The sequence below is a fragment of the Megascapheus bottae genome, chromosome 15 (assembly GCF_031878675.1).
Source record: "Megascapheus bottae isolate mThoBot1 chromosome 15, mThoBot2.hap1, whole genome shotgun sequence".
NCBI classification, from domain to species: Eukaryota; Metazoa; Chordata; class Mammalia; order Rodentia; family Geomyidae; genus Megascapheus; species Megascapheus bottae.
The window spans coordinates 15,342,373-15,363,103 of record NC_143523.1 but is presented as its reverse complement, the minus strand read 5'-3'; the positions used below and the strand labels follow the sequence as shown (position 1 = coordinate 15,363,103).

The following is a 20,731-nucleotide window of genomic DNA, read 5'->3' as shown; positions in this document are numbered from 1 at the left end:
TGAATATGATGAGATGTTTACTGCTAACCAGCCAAAAACTGGAAGCATGGCTCAAATGGTAGAGTACTAGTCTTGATTAGAATAAGCCAAGCAAGAATACAAAGCTCTGAGTTCAAGCCCCAATATTAGCATATACACACGCAAAACCTTAGTTGACTATAGAATAGGTGAAGATTTCTTAAAAATACCATTTATTTTAAGAAGCCAGTTTTGTCATTGCTGGTAGGATCATTACTGGCCAGGTTAGGTAGCATGAAACATGACATGGAACACAAAAGTGATTTTAACTCATTTTGATTTTTATTAGCTATTATGAAAGCCCAGCACAACTACGTTATGCAAGTTAGAATCTATCTTAAAATTCAGGTTTTTAATATGTAAAGATCCTCTTTATAGATGTGTTATTTAGCCACTTGTGAATGTAAAATTGGTAAGAATAGTGGTGAATAGTAATTTAAATTATAAAAACTTGGCTGGAGTAAAGAAAATCCCATAAAATTTGTCCAAGTATGTATTTCATACTAGTGTTTAAATTCATAAATGTCCCCAATCTTGATTATTTTTACTTAAGGGGAATATTGTTTTATTAGCAAATATTTTCAGCATAGAGATGCAGAATATTTTTGTTACTAAGTAACTTGCAAGGGAGTGTCTTCTATAGAGGGCTGCATTATTGGTCAGTGGGTTATTTGCCGTTGTTCCTTTTCTGCCATTTCTTGCTTGCGAATTGTATCTTGTGCTGCTTGCTGCATTTTCTCCAGTTTTTCCAGAGTCAGAGATTTCAAGGGTAAAATTCTGGGTTTACACAGCACCATTGTGGTTACATCTTCCACAGACAACTGCCCTGTGTTAAATAAATGATAATTAGAGGAAAATAGCCCCATCATTTGGACTTACAGCTAGAATAAAGGTCTAACTACTTAAATCATTGTATATGAAAAATTCTTGTTTCTAGACTGTTTTGCTTGGAACCAGCAAAAGGGAGAGGTAATTCATTTCATCTTAAGAAATTGAGATTTTTCTGGGCTGCTAGCATAGCCTAGTGGTATAATGCTCACCTAGCGTGCATGAAGCCCTGGATTCGATTCCCCCATACCACATACAGAAAAAGCCAGAAGCGCTAGCCTTGAGAAAGCCCAAGGACAGTGCCTAGGCCCTGAGTTCAAGCTCCAGAACTGCCCCCCACAAAAAAAAAAAAAGAAATTGAGTTTTTATTTGGGCACTGATGGCTCATGCCTTTAATCCATGAGATGCTCAGTTAACAAAAAACTGCAAGTGGAGCTGTAACTCAAGTGGTAGAATGCTAGCCTTGAGCACAAAAGCTCAGGGATAATGCTTAGGCTCTGGGTAAGGCCCCAAGAGACCTACACACACAAAAGAAGAAATTGGGCTTTAAGGAATTCAGGTTTTTGAACTGTGTAAGACTAAAAGCTATCAAGCTACAGTCTTTTGAGTTTAAAAGATTTTAGAATATACACATTCTAAAGATATCTAGATTACTGAATACCTTAAACATTTAGTTTTTCTTACTGTTTGAGTTAGGTCATATTTTCCCCACCTCCAGACCTTAATGTGAATGTTATAAGTTACTACTTTCATTCAAAATCCTGTATCCTAATTTGCAATAATGCTTATTTTAGTATTCTAATGGAAAAACGAGGCCTCTTTTATACTTAAAGGTGAAAAGAATGTATAGAAAAGTAGACAGTGAATGAGACAAAAGAGAATATGATGCAATACCTGCCAATAGTTAGATAGGGATGTCTACCTATCACTCTGTGGGTCTCTATTCTGTAAGTATTGGTAATATACATACCTTGTTTTGGAAGAACTTCCCGGAACATTGACTTCACTTCTGCCATATCTTGGTTGCAGTAACTTTTTCCTTCAATGATAAATCAATTAATACCATTCAAAATAGTGTGGACACACACACACCTTTTTTTCTTTTGGAAGGGGTCAGTCTTGGGGCTTGAACTCAGTCCCTGAGCTCTTTTGCTGCTCTTCTGGTGCTGTACCACTCTGAGCCACAGTGCTAATTCTGGTTTTATGGTGCTTAATTGGAGAAGGGTCTCAAGGACTTTCCTGTTTAGGCTGGCTTTAAACCTTGATCCTTGGCTCCCAGCCTCCTGAGTAGCTAGTATTACAGGCATAAGCCTGGCTGTATGAATATACTCAATATTCTGTCACTTGTATTCCAGCATACATGCCATTTCTGTCTTAGTGACATTTGCTCCAAGTGTTACATCCCAGGTTATTGCTGTATGCTCCAGGTACATCTGGTCTAGGCTGTAGAATGATCCCTTTCTAAATACATGCTTTTTCCAGGCATCCCACCCAATTAGTTACATTTCACCACACCGAAGAAACTTTACTATGTCTTTCACAACATCACCACCACAAAAGATTTATTATTTATAAAGTGGTGTTGCTGGCTTAGTGCCTACCTTTTCCACCCACAGAAAGTTAATTATAATCAACTGAAGCAGCTTCCGGTCTTTGTCATTCTTGTTCCACTACTTTGACACTCCTAATAAAAGCTTCCATCCAAGCATTTTTCTTTTCCGGAATGTCCAAGTTCCTAAGGAACCTCTATGTGCTTCCCAGAGCTCCTGTCATCACATTTTACCTGTACACTGCTATCAGGGAGAAAGGATGGAATGAACCAGGAAAAAGGCAACTCATCACTGCATGGAACTTAAGGTACTGTCTGCAATTTCTTTAAAACACACGGTAGCTTCAATCTTTTTTTTTTTTTTTTTTAATAGTATGGGGGTTCAGGCTCAGGGCTTTGTGCTTACTAGGCAGGTGCTCTAACACTTAAGGCACATCCCAAGCATTCTTTCCATTGGTTATTTATGCTCACCAGGCCTGTGCTTCCTCAGGTTGCTGGGGATGACGGGTGTGCTTCCCTGCAGCTGGAATAACATGCATGAATCACCACACCCACCCACTAGTTGAGAGCGCTGTGAAATTTTATGCGCAAGCTAGCCATAAATCACAATTCCCCATCTCTACCTCTGGACTGGGTAGGATTACTGACTGGAACCACTGGGCCTGGATCACATTATTACTTTTTCTTGCTACTTGGATTTGGTGGGGATACCTCATGACCATTGACATTGCCCCCCCCTCCAGGTTAGGTTAAATAACATTGCAGATTCCTAGTTAGTTCTGAATGTAACTATCAAAAACATCACCTAACATCATAATATTAGGCCAGTATTTAGTACAAATTTGACATGCTGCCAAAAAGGAAGATGGACATTACAGATGTTGATAAAGATGAAGCATTAAATGTCTGACCAAAATTCTAAAATGGTGGGCAAACAAATACATATTAGCAGTGAATAATTCTAGCTACAAATAATAAAGTTACTATCCTTTAGTTTTACTTAGTCTATAGTTCTTTCACATCTAAACTCTGGCCTGGGGAAAACAATGAAACTTGGTACTCTACCAAACCTCAGTTCTCTGACTAAGCTGCCATTGTTAGTGAAAGGGTGTGGGGCCAAAGGACTGGTAAGGAGTGGGTTGGACCTGATGTGGAGAATATTCAGTGCTCTCACTTGCTTAGGTGGTTTCTGCTTTACTAGAGATGATTCTTTTTTCCCAGGCCCCCTTAGGCACTGGCAAGAGAAACAGGAAGGGCAGGGCTAAAATAAGCAAGGTAGTGGTTGGATGGCAAGCTTTGGCTGGGCTACAATGTCCTGATAATTAACTGCTCTCATAGTCCAGAGCAGAAAGAAGCATTTATTTGTATGGCACATCTAGCAAGTTGTAGTTGTACCTAAGAGTACATGTACACATACACATACAGTAACACACCAGGGAGAGAATGGGTTAAAGGAGAAATATAACAGGCTATTGTTGAAACTCATATGTATCATACCACTGTTTTTGGTCATTTGCTAAATATATTAGCGCTATGTACCAGGAACTGTTCATCCGTGAACAATACATACAACAAAATTTTTGCCAGTTAGTGCTTATAGCACTAACAATTCTAGCAGGTAGATAAGTGCAACAGAAAATAAAATAGTTTAAGGACATTGAGGAAAAGTAGGAGGGAGTAATTCTAGTAGAAAAACTGAAGGTGACGGATTGCTTTGCATATGTGAATGCTAATGTAGTGTCCTCTGAAATTGCAAAAAAGTCAAAGGCTCCACAGTATACACAGTGAAGACAGAGGGAAATAGCATTGTTAGTTCAACCTTTTCTTTCTACATGGGTTGTGAACCCATGTACTTTTAATATGCTAAGGAGGCACTCTACCACATAGGCCATGCTCCCAGCATTTTTCCCTGGACTATATTTGAGATAAGATCTCAGGTTTATGCTCAGGCTAGTCTGGACCATTTATGCTTCCCATTAGCTAGAATGACAGGTGTGCACTGCCACCTTTTATTGGTGGACCAATAAAAATCACAGGATGGAGGTCTCCAGCACTTTTTGACTAGGCTGACCTCAAACCTTGATCCTCCTGATTTCTCTTGGAGTAGCTATGATTATGAGTATGAGCCACCCTACCCAGGTGTTCAACCTTTTTAGAGGATATTTTGGTAGATACAAAAGGTATACATGCAAGTTTTCTTTGATGTAAGTATTCCAGTAATGAATCTTAAAGAAACAGATGTACAAGTGTATAAAAATGTTTATGAAAGAATTACTTTGAAGAGCAAAATGTTTAGCAATAAATAGGCATGTAACATGCTCACAAATAGGTCAAAAGTTAAATAAATAAGGAACAACCAGATTGCAATACTGTGCATATTGTCAAGGTATATTTTAAGAAAAAACATACCAAACTGCAGAAAGATTACATTAATGAAACCTAACTTTTACTGTTAAAAAATGTGCGTGCGTGCGTATGTGCACATGTGCATGTGTGTGTGTTTTCTAGTCCTGAGACTTGAACTCAATCAGGGCCTGGGCAATGTCCCTGGGCCCTTTGTGCTAAAGGCCAGTAGTATTCTACCATTTGAGCCACAGTGCTACTTCAAGCTTTTTTGAGTAGTTTACTGGACGTAACAGTCTCATGGGGACTTTTCTGTTGGGTCTGGCTTTGAATTGCTCTCCAGATCTTTGCCTCCTGAGTAGCTAGGATTATAAGTGCGAGCCTATAATCTACTTGGCTCAGTTCATTTTTAAAAACACTGGTCTAGGTAAACAGTAAATAATCTGCTGCTTCCTTTTCTTCCATACGTTCTTAGTTCATGATCTCTCCCATGAGAAACTATACAACCTTTTGCAGTTATTTGAACTGAATGGCTAAAATTAATGTAAAAGAAAATTTGAAAGGAAACCAAAATCTTATAAGAAACAGGATTTGAATTCATAGCTCACTCTCCAAAACCTAGTCATTTTAAGTTTTCTCTATACTGCATCTAGAAGAATGGTCCTTCTCTTTAGTTTGGAAACTGTAACCATCACATTAATATATAGTTCTAACTTACAATGTGAGTTATTTTTCTCTTAAATCAATGAAGCATTCTGTAAACAACTCAGGAAAGGAAGTTGTTTTTTGACTATGGATTTTTTTTTAAAATGTAGCACTCAATTTTTTTTTTCGGTCTTGGGACTTGAACTCTGGGTCTGGGCATTGTCCCTGAGCTCTTCAGCTCAAGGCTACTGCCCTATCCCTTGAACCATGGTCCCACATCTGCATTTTCTGGTGGTTAATTGGAGATAAGAGTCTTAGGATAGTTTGAATTTCGATCTTCAGATCTCAGCCTCCTGAGTAGCTAGGATTACAGGTGTGAGCCACCATGCCCCATTTCTTTTGGTTTCTTAAGGGGAGGATTTTGATCTGTTTTTAAAAATCTTATTTTAAGTCACAAAATTTCATAGTCCAACATTTGATTTTTACTGGAAGCCCCACAGAACCCTTCCTGGTAAATGAGATTAACTTCTTTGATATGTGTCTATCATTCCCAGTTTATTATTCAAACTTCATATTTCCCCTAGCCATTAATTTAACTCACCAATTTATCCTACTTCGTATAAATTCCATTTCTAACATCTGAAATGGAATGTTTCACCATATTCTAGAGATACAAATGTTTTAAACAAGCCATGACAGTAAAACCCAATTTATAATTTAAATAAACAGAGACTTGTACTGGAGGATTTATTTTTTTCTTTTTTCTTTTTCTGATCAGTATATATTTTAAATAGGGCAGAGGGTTGTGTTCTGGTCTGATAACCAACTGTGTGGCCTTGAGTATACTTTCTAGCCAATTAGAAGCCTGATTTCTCTATAAAAATATGTTTCAATATCTGTTATAAGTTGCAAGGTTCAAGTGAAAGTAAATATAAAAGTGCCTAAAATATAGTATGGCATTTATTATTTTGGTCTAATTTTCATATTATAATAAAGGACTTGTTCAGTATCAACAGTACAGTACTTTGTTTCTACAAATTTTTCAATCTGTAAAGATTGATTTAAAAAGTTTTTCCTTAAAAATTTAAATTTAATGAACTAATAAATTGTATCTTTAAGTGTTTCTGGATGCATGACAAAACAAACCTACTTTATATTATTCAAGGTTGGAAATATATGGACTCTTTTAAGAGTGTGGAAACAAATAAAAACCTTCATACAATTGTAGTTGAGGATCTAGAAGCCTGCTGTATCTAAAATGTTTGGTGGAGATGACAAGTAACTTATTTAGAATAGAGAAGTAATGACGTCTGAACTATGACCAAAAAACCCTTTAAAGTATTTTGAGATTCTCAGTAAAAGTACCAATCGTAGTTTTATGTAAGAAATACCAAAGTAAAAATAGCCAGGTGTGTTTCACATGCCTATAATTCCAGAGGCTTGGGAAGCAGAGAAAAGAGGATCACAATTTGAGGCTAGCCTGCGCAAGAAGTTAATGAGGTATGAACCTGTTTCAAACAACAAGCTGAGCACTGGTGTTACAGCTTGCACTTCTAGCTATTCAGAAGGAAAAAGTAGACTGGTAGGTCAACGTGTAAGACCTTATCTGGGAAAAAAAAAAAAAAAGCAAAGCAAAAAGAGCTGGATTGTGACTCAAAATAGTGAACATATGCCAAGCAAGCATGAGTTGCTAAGTTCAAACTCCAATGTTGCAAAACAAACACCAGAGGTTATAAGTTGGTGGCCTGCAGTCCAACCAGTTAGATGTTTTGCTGCTGGTTTGCTGGATGTTTAAAAAATATTTGAGCTGGGCACTGCTGCCTCGTGTCTGTAATTCTAGCTATTCAGGAGGCTGAGGACTAGAGGACTAATATTTGAAACCAACCAGCACAGCAAAGTCTAAAAGATTCTCATCTCCAAAGTAACAGGGCTGAGGTGTGGTTTAAGTGAGCAAGCAGAGTTAACACAGGCCCTGCATTCAAGCCCTGACATTAGCAAAAAATAAAAAAAGTATTTGAAAAAATGTTTGAATATGTGGAAATTCATATAAAACCCAACATTTAGCTTTATTTAAATATGGTGGTATCAGGCTCACATTCTCACACAGCAAAATTCCATTCTGGCGGGGCTAGGAAGTGATGCCCATGTTTGTTAAGCATGCACTCCCAAATCCCCTAGAACAAGAGTGATGCTGTGGGCACACACTGGTATCCCAGTTACTTGAGAGGCTAAGGACAGAAGGATGACAGTTTGAGGCCAGCCTGGGCAGCAAAGCTGATTGGATCCCTTCTCAAGCATAGCTGGGCATGACAGCACACACCTGTTTTATGGTTCTGGTTCAGTCCTGGACAGAAAAGCCCAGGGAATTTGTTCTAGTCTTACTTATATTGCTTCCCTTACTTTACATGTACTGGCATTAAAGGCACCTGACTTAGCAACTGCAGTCAAGAGACACTGTAATACATTATATGCCAAACCACCTAACTGTACCATTTGAGCACTATCTTTCGTTTTGTTTGTTGTTCTGAGACATCATCTAGCTACTGATGTCCAGGATAGTTCGAAATTCCTGGGCTCAACAGATCCTTAGGCCTCAGACTCTGGAACAGGTAGAGCTGGCCGGCATGCACCACCAGGTTGTGTGGCCACACAAGACCAATTTTGTTTGTATTAAGAACAGTAAAGGATTTTTTTTTTCTCTTGTGATGAATCCAATTCCTTTAAATTCAGTCTGTGTAGTAAACAATTTGACTGGGAGTGGAAAGAACAACAGTAATGACAACATCTGCCCAAGAGGACATCTGATAAATAGATTTTCGAAAGCACAGGACCTCACACATGCACAGCAGTTACTCTACCATTGAGCTTGTACCCCAGCCTCACACACATTTTTCAGTATAAACTAAGATAAGGAAAAGGTAAAAGGGAATGCTTTTCAGCAGACATGAAGCAAGTGCCCACCTGCCAGGACAGTGCTCCATGTGAACTGGTGGTGTTTATGTGGAGAGGCTAAGAAACATTATGTGCCAGTTGGAGATTACAGTAGATTCTATTATGCTTTGCTATCTGGCATTTGCTGGCAGAAGAATGTTGCAACATGCTCAATTTGGCAAATTAATTCAGACTCATGTACATAAAATGTACAGTGTCTACTTTCTGGAATGAGCCTAAGTCTCAGAATAGGAACTGTTCTTCATTGAATTTGGGTGATGCCACTGGCTCTAGATCATAGTCCAAATGTCAGAAATAACACATGCAACTAGGTGCCAGTGGTATATGCCTGTAATCCTAGCTTTGCAGGAAGATGACATTTGGAGGATTGTAGTTGGAAGCCAGTCTGACAGTAAAATTCATGAGATTCCATCTCAAAATACTCAGCAGAAAGTAGGACTGGAGGTATGGTTCAATTGGTAGAACACCAGCCAAACAAGTTCTAGATCTTGATTTCAAGTCCCAGTACTGCCAAAAAACCAACACAATACAAAACAAAAACAGTGCAAAAAGGTCTGGAGAGTGGCTTGGCTTAAGTGGTAGAGCACCTGCCTTGCAAGCACAAGGCCCTGAGTTCAATCTCAGGCCAGTACCAATAACAACAAAAATACTATTAACCTTTAGAAAAGTATATACTCAGGACCTGAGCAATTTATATTTAGAAAAAATTGATATTCTATACATTGTTTCTCAAAGGCCAGTTCTCAGACAATCCACATCAAATCACTAGTAGTATCATCAATACATACATTTTTCTAAAGTGCTCCAGAAATCACAATCACTGAATCAGAATCCTTGAGCTTTCCAATTAAATTTATAAGAGGACTCTTCCAGGTTCATTCATTCATTAAATATTTAATGCTTAGTTATTTCTAAATTGGACTGTTTCAGAAGTTACTGGTACCAACTACCATACTCAGCATACCATGTACTATAAGCCAGAAAAAAGCATTTTTAATACATTTGAATTGTCTTCAATAAATTTACAAGGTTTCATTCAACAGACAACAGAACAATTAAACTGCTCAAACTCATCTAGCTAGCAAATTGTCTTGTTCCTGAAACCCGTTTGATTGTAAAACCTGTAGTCTTAAGTGTAAGATTTGCTTTCCTGAATCCAGAGTCAGCTTAAAATTGTTTCACAGTTTTATTCCACCCACAGAAACCAAGTGATAAAGTACTTTATTTAACTGCCAATAACGGCTAAAAACATTCTACAACAATTTAAGAGATTTTTCTCCTCTAGAGCATTTTCTTTCTTTGGCTTATCTTTCCAAATGAAAAAGAGGTTCAGGGAGGGAAGAGTACAGAAGGTTGGCTGACTTGGGAGTTTTCTTCTTGTGATTATTAAGTAAATTCCACAGACACTTCTCTGTCCATTGGGCAGAAAATATTCCTAATGAACTAAGTATTAAGTTAAATCTTGGTTTTGCAACTTTTAATAGGCTCTGCTTAATGCTACCAAAAAGTTATCACAAAGACACTAGGACCAATTAAAATTCGCAAGAGAATTTCAGCAAGAAAAATAATATTGCCTAAGTTGCCTTGGTATCTACTTTGATAACATCAAGATGCATCTGTATCTGAATTGCATAGCCCACACATACCTTTCAACAGTCTGTAGGTGCCAGGAGTTGAAACTTGCAACTATGCTGACATCAGTAAACTTTGCTGCAGATTACACTGCATCTGCTCCAAGTGTAGGCAAAGCAGAAACACTTTGTTAAAGCTGGCATACTGTTTCTAGTTCAAGACACTAAAATACATGCTATATACAAGGATGATTACATTCTAAACTCTGTGCTAAGTGAGATGAATTTAGCAATTGAGGACAAGGATAGATGTAACTGTATTTAAGAAGACTTCATAGTGATCAATTAAAGTACTATTACTGTTAAGATTTCCTGAAAAAAAGAACCAAAAAACTTAAGCTTCTATGACTACCACCTTATAAAGAAAAAAAGGGGGCCCCTTTTCAAAATTGCTTCTAAATTTTCTGCAATGCCAATGGGAAAAGGATGATGGGATTTATAGATTAATACTATGTTACAATACCCAAATACAATATACAAATTTGAACTAGATTGTGATTAAGGGGTAAGGAGAAAGTATAAAGATATTCTTGAGACAGGAAAATTTGCACATGTACTGAATTTCTTACTTGTATTGATGAAATTATGTTTTTCAGAAGAATTCAAATTCTTAGAGAATTCTTAGGGGTCTGTATATAAAATAATGCTTGTCATCTATTCCCTAATCACTCAGTGACAGTAAAATATTATGTAAAGAGGGATGAAAAAATACATATCACAATGTTTACAACTCTTGGGATATAGGTGAAGGTACTGGAATGGTCATTACATACTTTTAGCTTTTTTCCTTTCCTTTCTTTCTTTCATTTTCCTTACCCTTCCTTTCGAGATAGGATCTTGCTGTGTAGCTTTGTTTGGCCTGGAGCTCACGATACTCATGCCTCAGCTTTGTGAATCCGTGCCACTACACTAGATCCTTCTCACTTCAGGGCTTCCCACCTGCTAGGCAGACACTCTGCAGAGGCTCTACTGCTGGGGTCATACCTCTAGCCATTTTTGCTCAGCTTATTTTTGGAATAGGGTTTCATTATCTGCACAGTTCAGGCTGGGATGAAATTGTCTTACATGTCTTCATGTAGCTGGGAAGACAAGTAGACACCAGGATGCCCTGCCTTTTCTGTTGAAAGAGGTCTTAGGAACTTCCTCACCTGGGCTAGCTGGGAACCTAGATCCTCTTAACAACTCCCTGAACTACGATTGCAGGCTAGGGTCAATAACTGGTCTTTTAAATGTTGATATTCTTTCATGATAAAATGTTTTGATGATAACTATGCTGATAGAGACTTCTGGAGGAAAAAAAAGAAAAAGTAGCAGGGTCTTGAGTAGCAGGGACTATGCAGAATTGCTAGTAAGTAGAACTATAAAATCTAGCAGCAATGCTGTGGGCATCCAGGAGATAACCATAATATTGAATCTATCCTAAGTACCAAAGCAATGATACATGCAGAGTGAAATGATGTGAACTGAACACAAACCTCTGTATTTAAATGTAACATGGCTGCAAAACTAAAAACAGCTCATACATAAAGTAATCTTTGCCATAAAAGATGTAGAAGTCCTACATAAGCTCAGCAAGGATTACATCCGGTTGGGGAGAATCTAGAAACACAGCTAGCTCCAGGGCTAACATCATGGATACAAAGTCACAAAAAGCTTACTGCTACAACAGCCATAATTATGCTAAAAAGCAACAAGTTGTTCATTTTGTCTTCATCTCCACTAGAGATGTGGAAAGAGATTTGCATTATCATCTAGCGGTTACGTATAAAAATTTCAATTCACCTGAAAATTCTGGTGGTACTCTTGCAGCTTTAGGCATCCAATCTTGAATGATCAAGATGACTGAGAGATCGATTCAAGCCTATGCAAGGAACGATATGAGATAACATGTTCTTTTAAAGGGCCAGAAGAGTGTGTGTGTGTGCGCCCGTATGTTCACAACTCCCAACCTGTTTAATAAACTGGATTTGTAAGATTAGGACAATATGCCAGAGAAAGGAGCGACAAGAGAAAGGTAGAAAAATCCACAGATGGGGTGGGAGGAGGGAAACGGGGACAAAAACATGAGAAGGGGCATCAGTGTGCGAGAAGTAATGCGCCTACTACCTGACGAATGTCACTGTAACCGTCTATACATAAAACGATAAAAGAGGAAGATCCGCAGGTGAAGACAGAGGGCAGGGGGGTGCAGGGGTGGGGAGCCACTTTCTTGGACAGCCCCGCAGTCTACAGTGGTCCCGGCAGGGCAGTTTGAGCAGGGACTCGCGGGGGGCGTGGTCAAAGCTCCATTTTGAGGGCCTCCCGGGCCCCGGCTCGCCCGGCCCGCGGGGCTCCAGTAGGGCTAGGGCGGCCAGTGGAGCTGCCTCGCCCCGCTGGGAGGCTCCGAAGGGCGGAGGGAGGTCGGGCCCGCCGCCCGGACAGCCGGAAAGAAATCGTTCTCGCAGCGGAAATGGCCTCGAACCCCACACGTCCTCTCCGCGCCTCGTCCCCGGGGTGGGGGGGCGTCCGGCGGGGCCTGCCCTTGGGGGGGGCCGGGGCACACTCGGCGCTCCCGCCGGGAGCGGGCTCCCGCCTCGCCTCCGCCCGAGTCCTACTCGGAAATGCCAGATGTAACTTCCGCCAGGACGGAGGGCTTTTTATTTTTACCGAGGCCCATTCGGCTGTGCCCACCCGGGTAAGTGACCAGACGCCTCAGCAGAACAGGCGCCCCGAGTGTGAATTACCTTTTCTGCTCTGGGCGGTCTGGTCACCTGGGGCCCTTCTTTGGGCCGACTTACAGATACATCCCTTCGCCGACGGCTCAGCTGTTGCCCCGGGTAACGGTGGGAGCGAGCGGAGGAGACGTCACACTGGAAACAGGAAGCCAGGAAGTATTCCTGCTCCCATCATCAATTATGGCTGCCTTAGCGTCAACAGTAACTTCCGGTTGGGAGTTGTCTCTCTACCCCGCCCGGAGGCTCTCTCGGTGGTTCCCGCTAGCCAGCGGCGCCCAGTGGGCGGGAGAAGGCTTAGAGCGGCCTTGGCAAGAACAAGGGCGGAGAGAGGGAAGTTGGCGCCAGTGCCCTGCTGTGATTGGGCAGCTTCATCGGCGATGACTCCGCCTATTTTTCTACCCTAGCGAATGAGCGGCCGGTCGGGAGAGGTGGGGCGGGGCGGCCGGGCGAGAGTGTGTGGAGGGGCGGGGCGAGTGGGGGAGGGGCGGCGGGGGGCGGTGGTTGGGCAGCGTCGCTCCTAAAGAGGAGGTGGAGGAGGAGGAGGAGGAAGAAGAAGAGGAGGAAGAAGGCGAGCAGGGAGGATGGCGGAGACCGGGCTCCTGACGGTAAGCCGCGGCGGACGGCGCGAAGGGTGTCTGTGGGTCGGTTCCTCTTGCTCGCCTTCCTGTCCGTCCGGCAGTCGGGCTGGCTGTCGGTAGGGGGAGGCCCCGCGCGCCCTGACAGGCGGGAGCCCGCGCGGCCCGGGCGAGGCCCGGGGGCCCTGGGAGGCGCCGCCGCGGCCGCCGCTTCCCCGAGGGCTGCGCCCGGGGCCCTCCGAGTCCCCGGCTCCTTGGCGGAGCCGTCAGCGGGGCGCCGAGGGCCGCCGGCCTGCTCTGACAGCGCCGGGCCGGGCCAGCGGCGGCCCTGCGGGGACAGCGCCGGAGCCAGGGCGAGCCGCCCGGCGGCGAGGGCGCGGGAACGGGGGCGCGGGGGCGCGGGGGTCCGGCTCCTCCGGGCTCCCGGGGCCGCCGGGCCGGGCTGCGGCCGTGCGGGGTCGCGTCCGGGGTTGGTGGAGCCGGGGGCGGTTTCGCAGGACTGGGGTGGGGTCGGCCCGCGCCCCTTCCCCGAAGCCCACCGCGCCCTCGCAGTCTCCTCGCCCCTAGGACCCTGGGCGAAGAGTGGGGAGTGGATTTCGGGTGTGTGGCCCGGGGAAGCGAGTCGTGGGCACGCTGGGCCGCCCGGTCCTCCCCGCCCGGCGGCAGTCTCCGCGGCGAACGCTTTTAGGGACGGAGGAAAAGTAGTTGAACTCCCCGCCCCCTTCCCCCGCTCGCGACGCCCGAGGCCGCCGGGCTGAAGGGTTTTTTCCCAGCCCCTCCGAATCCATTGTTTTGTACCATCCCCTCCCCCATGCCTAGGTGGAAGAATAATGACTCGGGAGCATTAATTTGCCTTCTCTTCTCCTCCTCTTCTCCTCTTCTTCTCTTCTCCTCCTCCTCTTCTTCTTCTTCTCTTCTTCTCTTCTTCTCTTGTTCTCTCTTCCACAGAGCAGAGGGCTTGTATCAATTTTGAAAGAATGGATTTCCAAACAGGTGGAATCTTACCGATTCCAGAATTAGAAACACGCAATATATATATATATATTTATTTATATATGGATGTATGTATGTATGTATGGATGGATGGATGGATGTATGGATGGATGTGCCTAGATTTTCAAATCTGCCCTCACTTAGCGATGTGATCTTCTTCGCTGTTAGTTTGTATCATCATCGGGGTGATGGGAATTAAAGAGGAAGGGGTGTTTTGCAACCCCCCCACCACACACACACACACACACACACACACGCACTTTCAGTCTCTGAGGATGCTGAAGCAAAATTAGGTTGCTGATGTGGACGGCGTGGTACTTCTCTCCAGCTACCAATAGTCTCTTAAAACCCGCTGTGATTAGGTACGCACTTCATAGATCTACGCAGAGAGATTACTCTATAAAACTTTCTGTTGTTTTTTTTTGAAATCCTTGGGTAACCAAGTATTTTCTTTTTTAATCTCAATCATCAATATTGGAAAATACTTTTTATCAGTTTATTAGTGTGCTAATTACTGCCCTCACCCCTCCAATGTCTTATTAGCCCATAGATTTATTACTATGTATTGAAGATATTTAGCCATTTCTTATAATTTGTAACACTAAGTAGATTTACACGTATAATTTCGAGTATATCAAGTTTTGATGATTTCCTGTATGACAGTGACATTTAGGGACAAGTACCCAATGACATAAGGAGCTAACATTAAATATGATGAATCTCTTATACTTCTTTGGACATAAAGTACACTGTAGAAATTTGATATTATTATGACTATGCCTTTGAAAAATAGATCAGAGACAAAATTTTTCTCTAGAGGAAGTTTGTCACTTTCAGACTGTTGAAACACATGCTAACATATAAAGTTACACAATTGAAATCTCAGTTTTGAGTTATGGACATAGCCTGTCTCTAAGAATATCATTGCTTTTCCCCAAAGTGCTTGTTTAGTATTTGTCTCAGTTGGCATTTGTTTTTGACGTCATTGTTATTTTTTTCTCTTACTAGAAATTGTTATGGATTAGAATGATTAAAGAGATATGTTAATTGCAGTTGGATATTTTAAAAATTTTTTTAACTTCCACATTTACAAATTGATTAAATTTCTTTTTGTTCATTTTAAAATCATGCATCAGTTTTTGAACTAAAAGTCATGCAGAAGTTTGAAACATTTCCATGTTTCAGTAGGAGCACCAAAATTGTAAATTATTTTGTCCTACCTGGTGGAATTAAGCTCTTAAAATATGACTGTTTCTTCTGTGACTTGGGACAGGACAGAATATTTTGTCTCTAGGGACAGAATATTTTGTCTCTAGAGACAAAATAAAATTTTTCATTCTATACTCTTGAAGACTTCCTTCTACCTCTCCCCTCCCCACCTCCCCCACAAAAAAAACTTACTATTCCCATATGGATTGTGGGGGGTGTGGATAAGAATTCTAATGTGTAACAAGGTGTATTAATAGTTTTGAAAGTTATTCTGGAGTATCAGTATTTGTAAAATTTTGGGTTTCTAGAAAACTTGTGTTGTTTTGATTTTGTTTTCAGTACTCAGGTTTGAACTCAGCACCTTGCACTTACTTGGTTTGCTTGCTTAGCTGGTGCTCTATTACTTGAGGCATTTCTCCAGCCTGGCTTTTTTTCCTTTGGTAAACTTTAGAGGTGGATTTTAGGAGACCTCTCTGCTCAGGCTGACTTCAGAATCTTGATTCTCTGGATCTCACTCAGACTTCTAAGTAGCTAAGTCTATAAGCGTGAGCTGCTGTTACCTCACTGGAAACTTATTCTTTTAAATAGTTTAAAGAACTTTTTTTTTAAGTAAAAAAGATATTTACGGATACAACCCCTTTTATCTTTTGATAAAAATACTCGGTTGGATAAAAGGAGAGTGAAGATTAAATAAACATCTTTAAAATTAAGTTTGTTGTGCTGCTTATTATGTGCCCTTTGTGTATGGAGAAAAAAATTCCTGCTTATACTAAGATAAATAAAAAATTCTTAAAAAAAGAAACTCACAAATCAAGTGATGAATTGTGGGATTTGTAGGTTGGATTTAGTATATGAATTCTGGAGTGTCAATAAAAATATTAGGAGGAAATTGAGATATAAAGTCCTTTAATACTTCCTAGTTAAGACTGGTAAGGAATTGAAAAGTACTTTGTTGTACATGATTTGCATAGATAGGCTGTAATTCAGCAGTTGAGTGATACATAAAGTACTTTATACGGTGAAATGAGTCCTGAAATATTAGGTTGGTAGATATTTTTTATTGTCAAATTTTCAAACTTCATGTATTAGAGTATTCTGAAATTTGTAAGTCAGTGTGGGCTTCTTAAAGAAATCTGAAAAAACACATTCTAAAATACTTGACTACATTACTTTAAGATAAAATCCTCATTTTTTCCCCCAGATATTTTATCTTGGTTACCAGTTTTTTAGCACAGTGTCTTTAATTCCTCAAGCACAGGTCAAACACAGAGAGAATATTATACTTTACAAGAAGCCCTTAAGCTTTTGACAGTAACATATGTGCTTCTTGTGAGAGTGTACAGTTCTTATCAAGATTTGAAAGAAAACTAATTAGATTATATATCCCATTTCAGTTTCTGAAGTTCAGAACTGATAGCAAAAAGTAGTGCATTCTGGAAAAGGTAGAGTCCTCACAGGAAAGAATGAGCATATTTGCTTGTAGGTAAAACATTACAGGAGATCTTAGACAAGGATATAATTGGACCCTATGTAAAGTACACCTGAAAGACAGGATTTATTTTGCAGTCTTGTGCCTGGCAGTTTTGTCTTGTATTTATGGCATTGTAAAGACATAGAATTTAGAATGTGTCAGTCAGTACATTGTTTGCCTTTCATTATTTATATATGTCTCATAATTGTGAGAAATTTTATAGCTGATATTTTTTCGTTAAATTTTTCTAATTTCTTAGAGGAAATGGTTTGTCCTAACAGATAATTTCTAGAACTTTAAGTAATTTCATCAGTTAAGATTTAGACTTTCCTGTTTTCAAGGCAATTGGTCTTGCAAATAGTCATTAGATTAACTTTTTACTTCTGTTTTCTGTCTTACTAACTGTAGTTTTATATTCACAAATGTCATGTAACTTCTGCTGAATGCCATGTGCATCCAAGACTGCAGAGGTAAATATTTCATGTTTCTTACTTTCAGTAAGTTTAGGGTTTGTTGTATGACTTAGACAAGTAGGTAGTTTATTGTTATACAATGTAACAAGTGCTTTAACAGCAGTATACACTGGCAAATTCAGATAAGATTAAGCCTCAGACTACATGTATAACTGGTGATTTTTACTGGAGGAGAGCCTTGTATTACTAACTCTTGAGGAATAAGTATGATAGTTGAGAGGTTGAAAAAGTGCCAGTGTTAGAGACTTTATTGAAGGACTACTTAAATTCCAGAAATAATACTTCAAATACTATATTAGACTTTCATTAAAACATATATATATATTTATATATATATATATTTTTTTTGCCAGTCCTCCGGCTTGAACTCAGGGCCTGAACACTGTCCTTGGGCTTTCTCAAGGCTAGAGTTCTATCACTTGAGCCACAGAATTCCGGTCTTCATGCACGTTAGGGAAGCATTCTACCACTAGACCAAACTCCTAGCCTAAAACATATTTTTTTAAGTGGTTATTTCTTGTGCATTCAATTGAATTTGGGCCTTGAACTGTAGACCTGTGTTCATGTTGGGGCAGTTCCAAATCAAATAAAAGCTTATATGTAACTGTTCTATCACCTGAGCCACAGCTCTGCTTCTGACTTTTTGGTATTTAATTGGAAATAAGAGTCTCACAGATTTTCTGCCTGAGCTGGCCTTGAATGGTGATTCTCAGAACTCAGCCTCCTGAGTAGGTAGGATTACAGGAGAGAGTCACTGGTGGCCCAGCTAAATAATGTTTTAGCTAACTAAAAGTAGTAATTTTGACAATTCTTAGATTTAAGTAATTTGTGACAATTCTTAGATTAGAACTTGAGTATTAATACATTTCAAAATCATATTTAAATTCTGTTCTCTCAGGAAGGAGAAAGCTTGCTTTAAACTCATGGCACATATTTATTACATAAACATTTAAAAATTGCTCCTTTGAGTATATTCAGAAATCTTTCTACACTGACTTGGCAGTGCCCACTCTTCCTTAAACTATGGTCAGTACTTCATTCCTGGACTTGAGTACTGAGGAATTTGTTTTGCTTTTTATTCTTTCAAGACAGGGTTCTCCTAGGTATCCTTGGCTGACTTGAAACTTGATTTTCTTGCCTCATCCTTGGAGTTCTGTGATAACAGGTGTGAAGCACTAAACCCAGTGATTAAGCAGTTTTTCATACAGTCTGATAGAGTATTTCTCAGAGTCTAGTAGGCTTTGTAAACTCCATCCTTCTGAAAAGTGCTATAGTTTTTTCATACTTCTTTTTTTAAAAACCCAATTTTCCATCTAGTGATTTTTGTTACAGAAATGTACTTTTTAGGTTTATTACATCTTAGCAGTTACCTTAACATAAATTACCATTCATCCCACATTTACTTACAAGAAAACTAAACTTTCTGGTATTTTCTTCTTAGATGCTATCCACTGCAATCTACCCTGGCTAAACTAATTACTTACTCTTCAGGTTTCAATTCTGTATCACATCATTGGGAGACCTTTGACCCCAAGTTAGATTCTCGTGTTTGTTTGTTTGTTTAAATAAGAGCAGAGGGAAAACACTTCACTGGCAGAACTTAAAAAATAGTATTTTACAACCATTTAATGTGTTAAGAATAAAGCAATTTTCAAAATGTCATTTGTTTTTATACATGATATTGCAGTGATGATATAAGATAATAAAATAATAGTTAATTGGTATATTTTGTTAAAGATGTCAAAAGACCAGGTTTCTATCTGTAATGATACAATTCAAAGCTCTTAATGTGTTAAGCATTTCTGTTAGAAAGATTTGCTTAATGAAGTGTAATATAGTACTTCTCAGTTTTTATTGAGCACACACATATACACAAATAAAATAGGGGTGTGTGTGTGTGTGTGTGTGTGTGTGTGTGTGTGTATGTTACTAGGGTTTGAAATTGGGGGCTTGCCAGGGAGGTGCTTCACTGCTGAAAAATGTTTCCAGGCCTTATTTGTGTTGATTGGCTGCCTGAATCTCAACCAACCTATTTTAGCCTGATAGGCATGTACAAACCACTCCCAATATATTTCCATTGAGATGGAGGTTCATGAACTTTTCTGATTACACTTGCCTGGAGTAGGCTTCTTCCATTTTCAGCCTCCCTCCAAGAAGCTGGGTTTATGAAGGTACATGTTTAAGCTTAACAGTGTTTCTTTGTTTAGCTAGCCATGCAGTGTATACAATTTTGTAACAATTCGGTGTTTTTTGTTGTTTTGTTTTTTGGTCAGTACTGAATGAAACACAACTTAACAGTGATTTAAACACAGTGACATACTACTGATGTAGCTTTTATTCTGTTTCTAAGAGTAAGCTTTATTCTCTTGGCATCTCCTGATAATCTGGCCTGGGAACATTAGATTGAAGGTCACTGTAACTTCTTTCCTCGTAGTATCTAAGAGATTGAGTGAACTAAAATAGATTATATTTAATTCAGTGTTAGTTTGTATATATCAGGAATAGAGAATTCAAATTTTACTGGAAATCTTTAGTTCGGGAATATTGTGTGTTGTGTGTGTACACGTGTGTGTGCCGTTACTGGGGTGTGGCTTTTTCATTCACGACTGACACTCTGGCACTTGAGTTGCACTTCTGTTTCCAGCTTTTAGCTGGTTAATTGAAGATGAGGCTCTCAAATGTGTAAAGTTTGGGCTGACTTTGAATCCTCAGATCTCAGCCTCCTGAGTAGTGCATTGCTTGTTTTTCCCTTGAGAACTCTTAAATTCTAAACTAGCTATTCTGTTGCTAAAACAAATATTGGTTTATCTACCATGTGTTAATTACAGTTCTAAATTCATAGAAGTGGGATGCTTACATATACTAGGCTGCTTAAAATAGTAAGGTTTTATGACTTAATCTTGAAGACATTTATTTCTGTACTTTGGAAGTAGTGATTTGAAATTCTTAATACTAGATATATGGCCATGTTTCAGAACACCCACCAGGCAACTGTGGGAACTCAGCCTACTAAATGGCTGGGAGTGCTGCAATGTCCCCCAACATCTCTTGTTATATAATAGTGTATAGTAGTACACATAGAGCATGAATATTTGAGACATTGCACTGTGAGACACTACCAAAAAAGCTGGACTGAGAGGTGTGGCTTAAGTAGTAGCTTTGAGCAAAAAAACTTAGGGAACAGCACTCAGGCCCTGAGTTCCAGCCCCAAGACCAGCACAAAGAAAGAAAAGTTCGATACCCGATGTGAACAGTTCCATGGTGTTTATGTATATTATTGAAAAATTTCCGTAAAAATATTTTTTTTATTTAAGCATTGCTCCTCGTGTT

The 20,731-nt window shown here is 40.0% G+C and overlaps 2 protein-coding genes across 6 annotated transcripts in view; one reads left to right on the top strand and one right to left on the bottom strand.

Moving 5' to 3' along the window:
- Window positions 1–182: 182 nt before the first annotated feature.
- Window positions 183–12,994, bottom strand: Bbip1 (BBSome interacting protein 1). Of its 5 annotated transcripts, XM_090345905.1 has the most exons (5): window positions 11,749–11,829; window positions 9,982–10,063; window positions 2,867–2,918; window positions 1,817–1,885; window positions 183–844 (listed from the first exon to the last, which is right to left on the bottom strand). In XM_090345905.1, the coding sequence occupies exons 4-5, from the start codon at window positions 1,860–1,862 to the stop codon at window positions 678–680; spliced, it is 213 nt and encodes a 70-aa protein (XP_090202031.1). In that variant the 5' UTR covers window positions 1,863–1,885; window positions 2,867–2,918; window positions 9,982–10,063; window positions 11,749–11,829; the 3' UTR covers window positions 183–677. The 5 variants fall into 5 exon arrangements, with proteins under 5 accessions (XP_090202031.1, XP_090202027.1, XP_090202028.1 ...); XM_090345901.1 differs by lacking the exons at window positions 2,867–2,918; window positions 9,982–10,063 and adding an exon at window positions 12,690–12,993 and having other exon boundaries at window positions 11,749–11,827; XM_090345902.1 differs by lacking the exons at window positions 2,867–2,918; window positions 9,982–10,063 and adding an exon at window positions 12,073–12,159 and having other exon boundaries at window positions 11,749–11,827.
- Window positions 12,995–13,189: 195 nt separating this feature from the next.
- Shoc2 (SHOC2 leucine rich repeat scaffold protein) overlaps window positions 13,190–20,731 on the top strand; it is a 63,866-nt gene continuing 56,324 nt past the window's right edge. The window contains exon 1 of the mRNA XM_090345895.1: window positions 13,190–13,285. The gene's annotated coding sequence lies outside the window, so the exon portion shown is untranslated. The remainder of the gene's footprint in view (window positions 13,286–20,731) is intronic.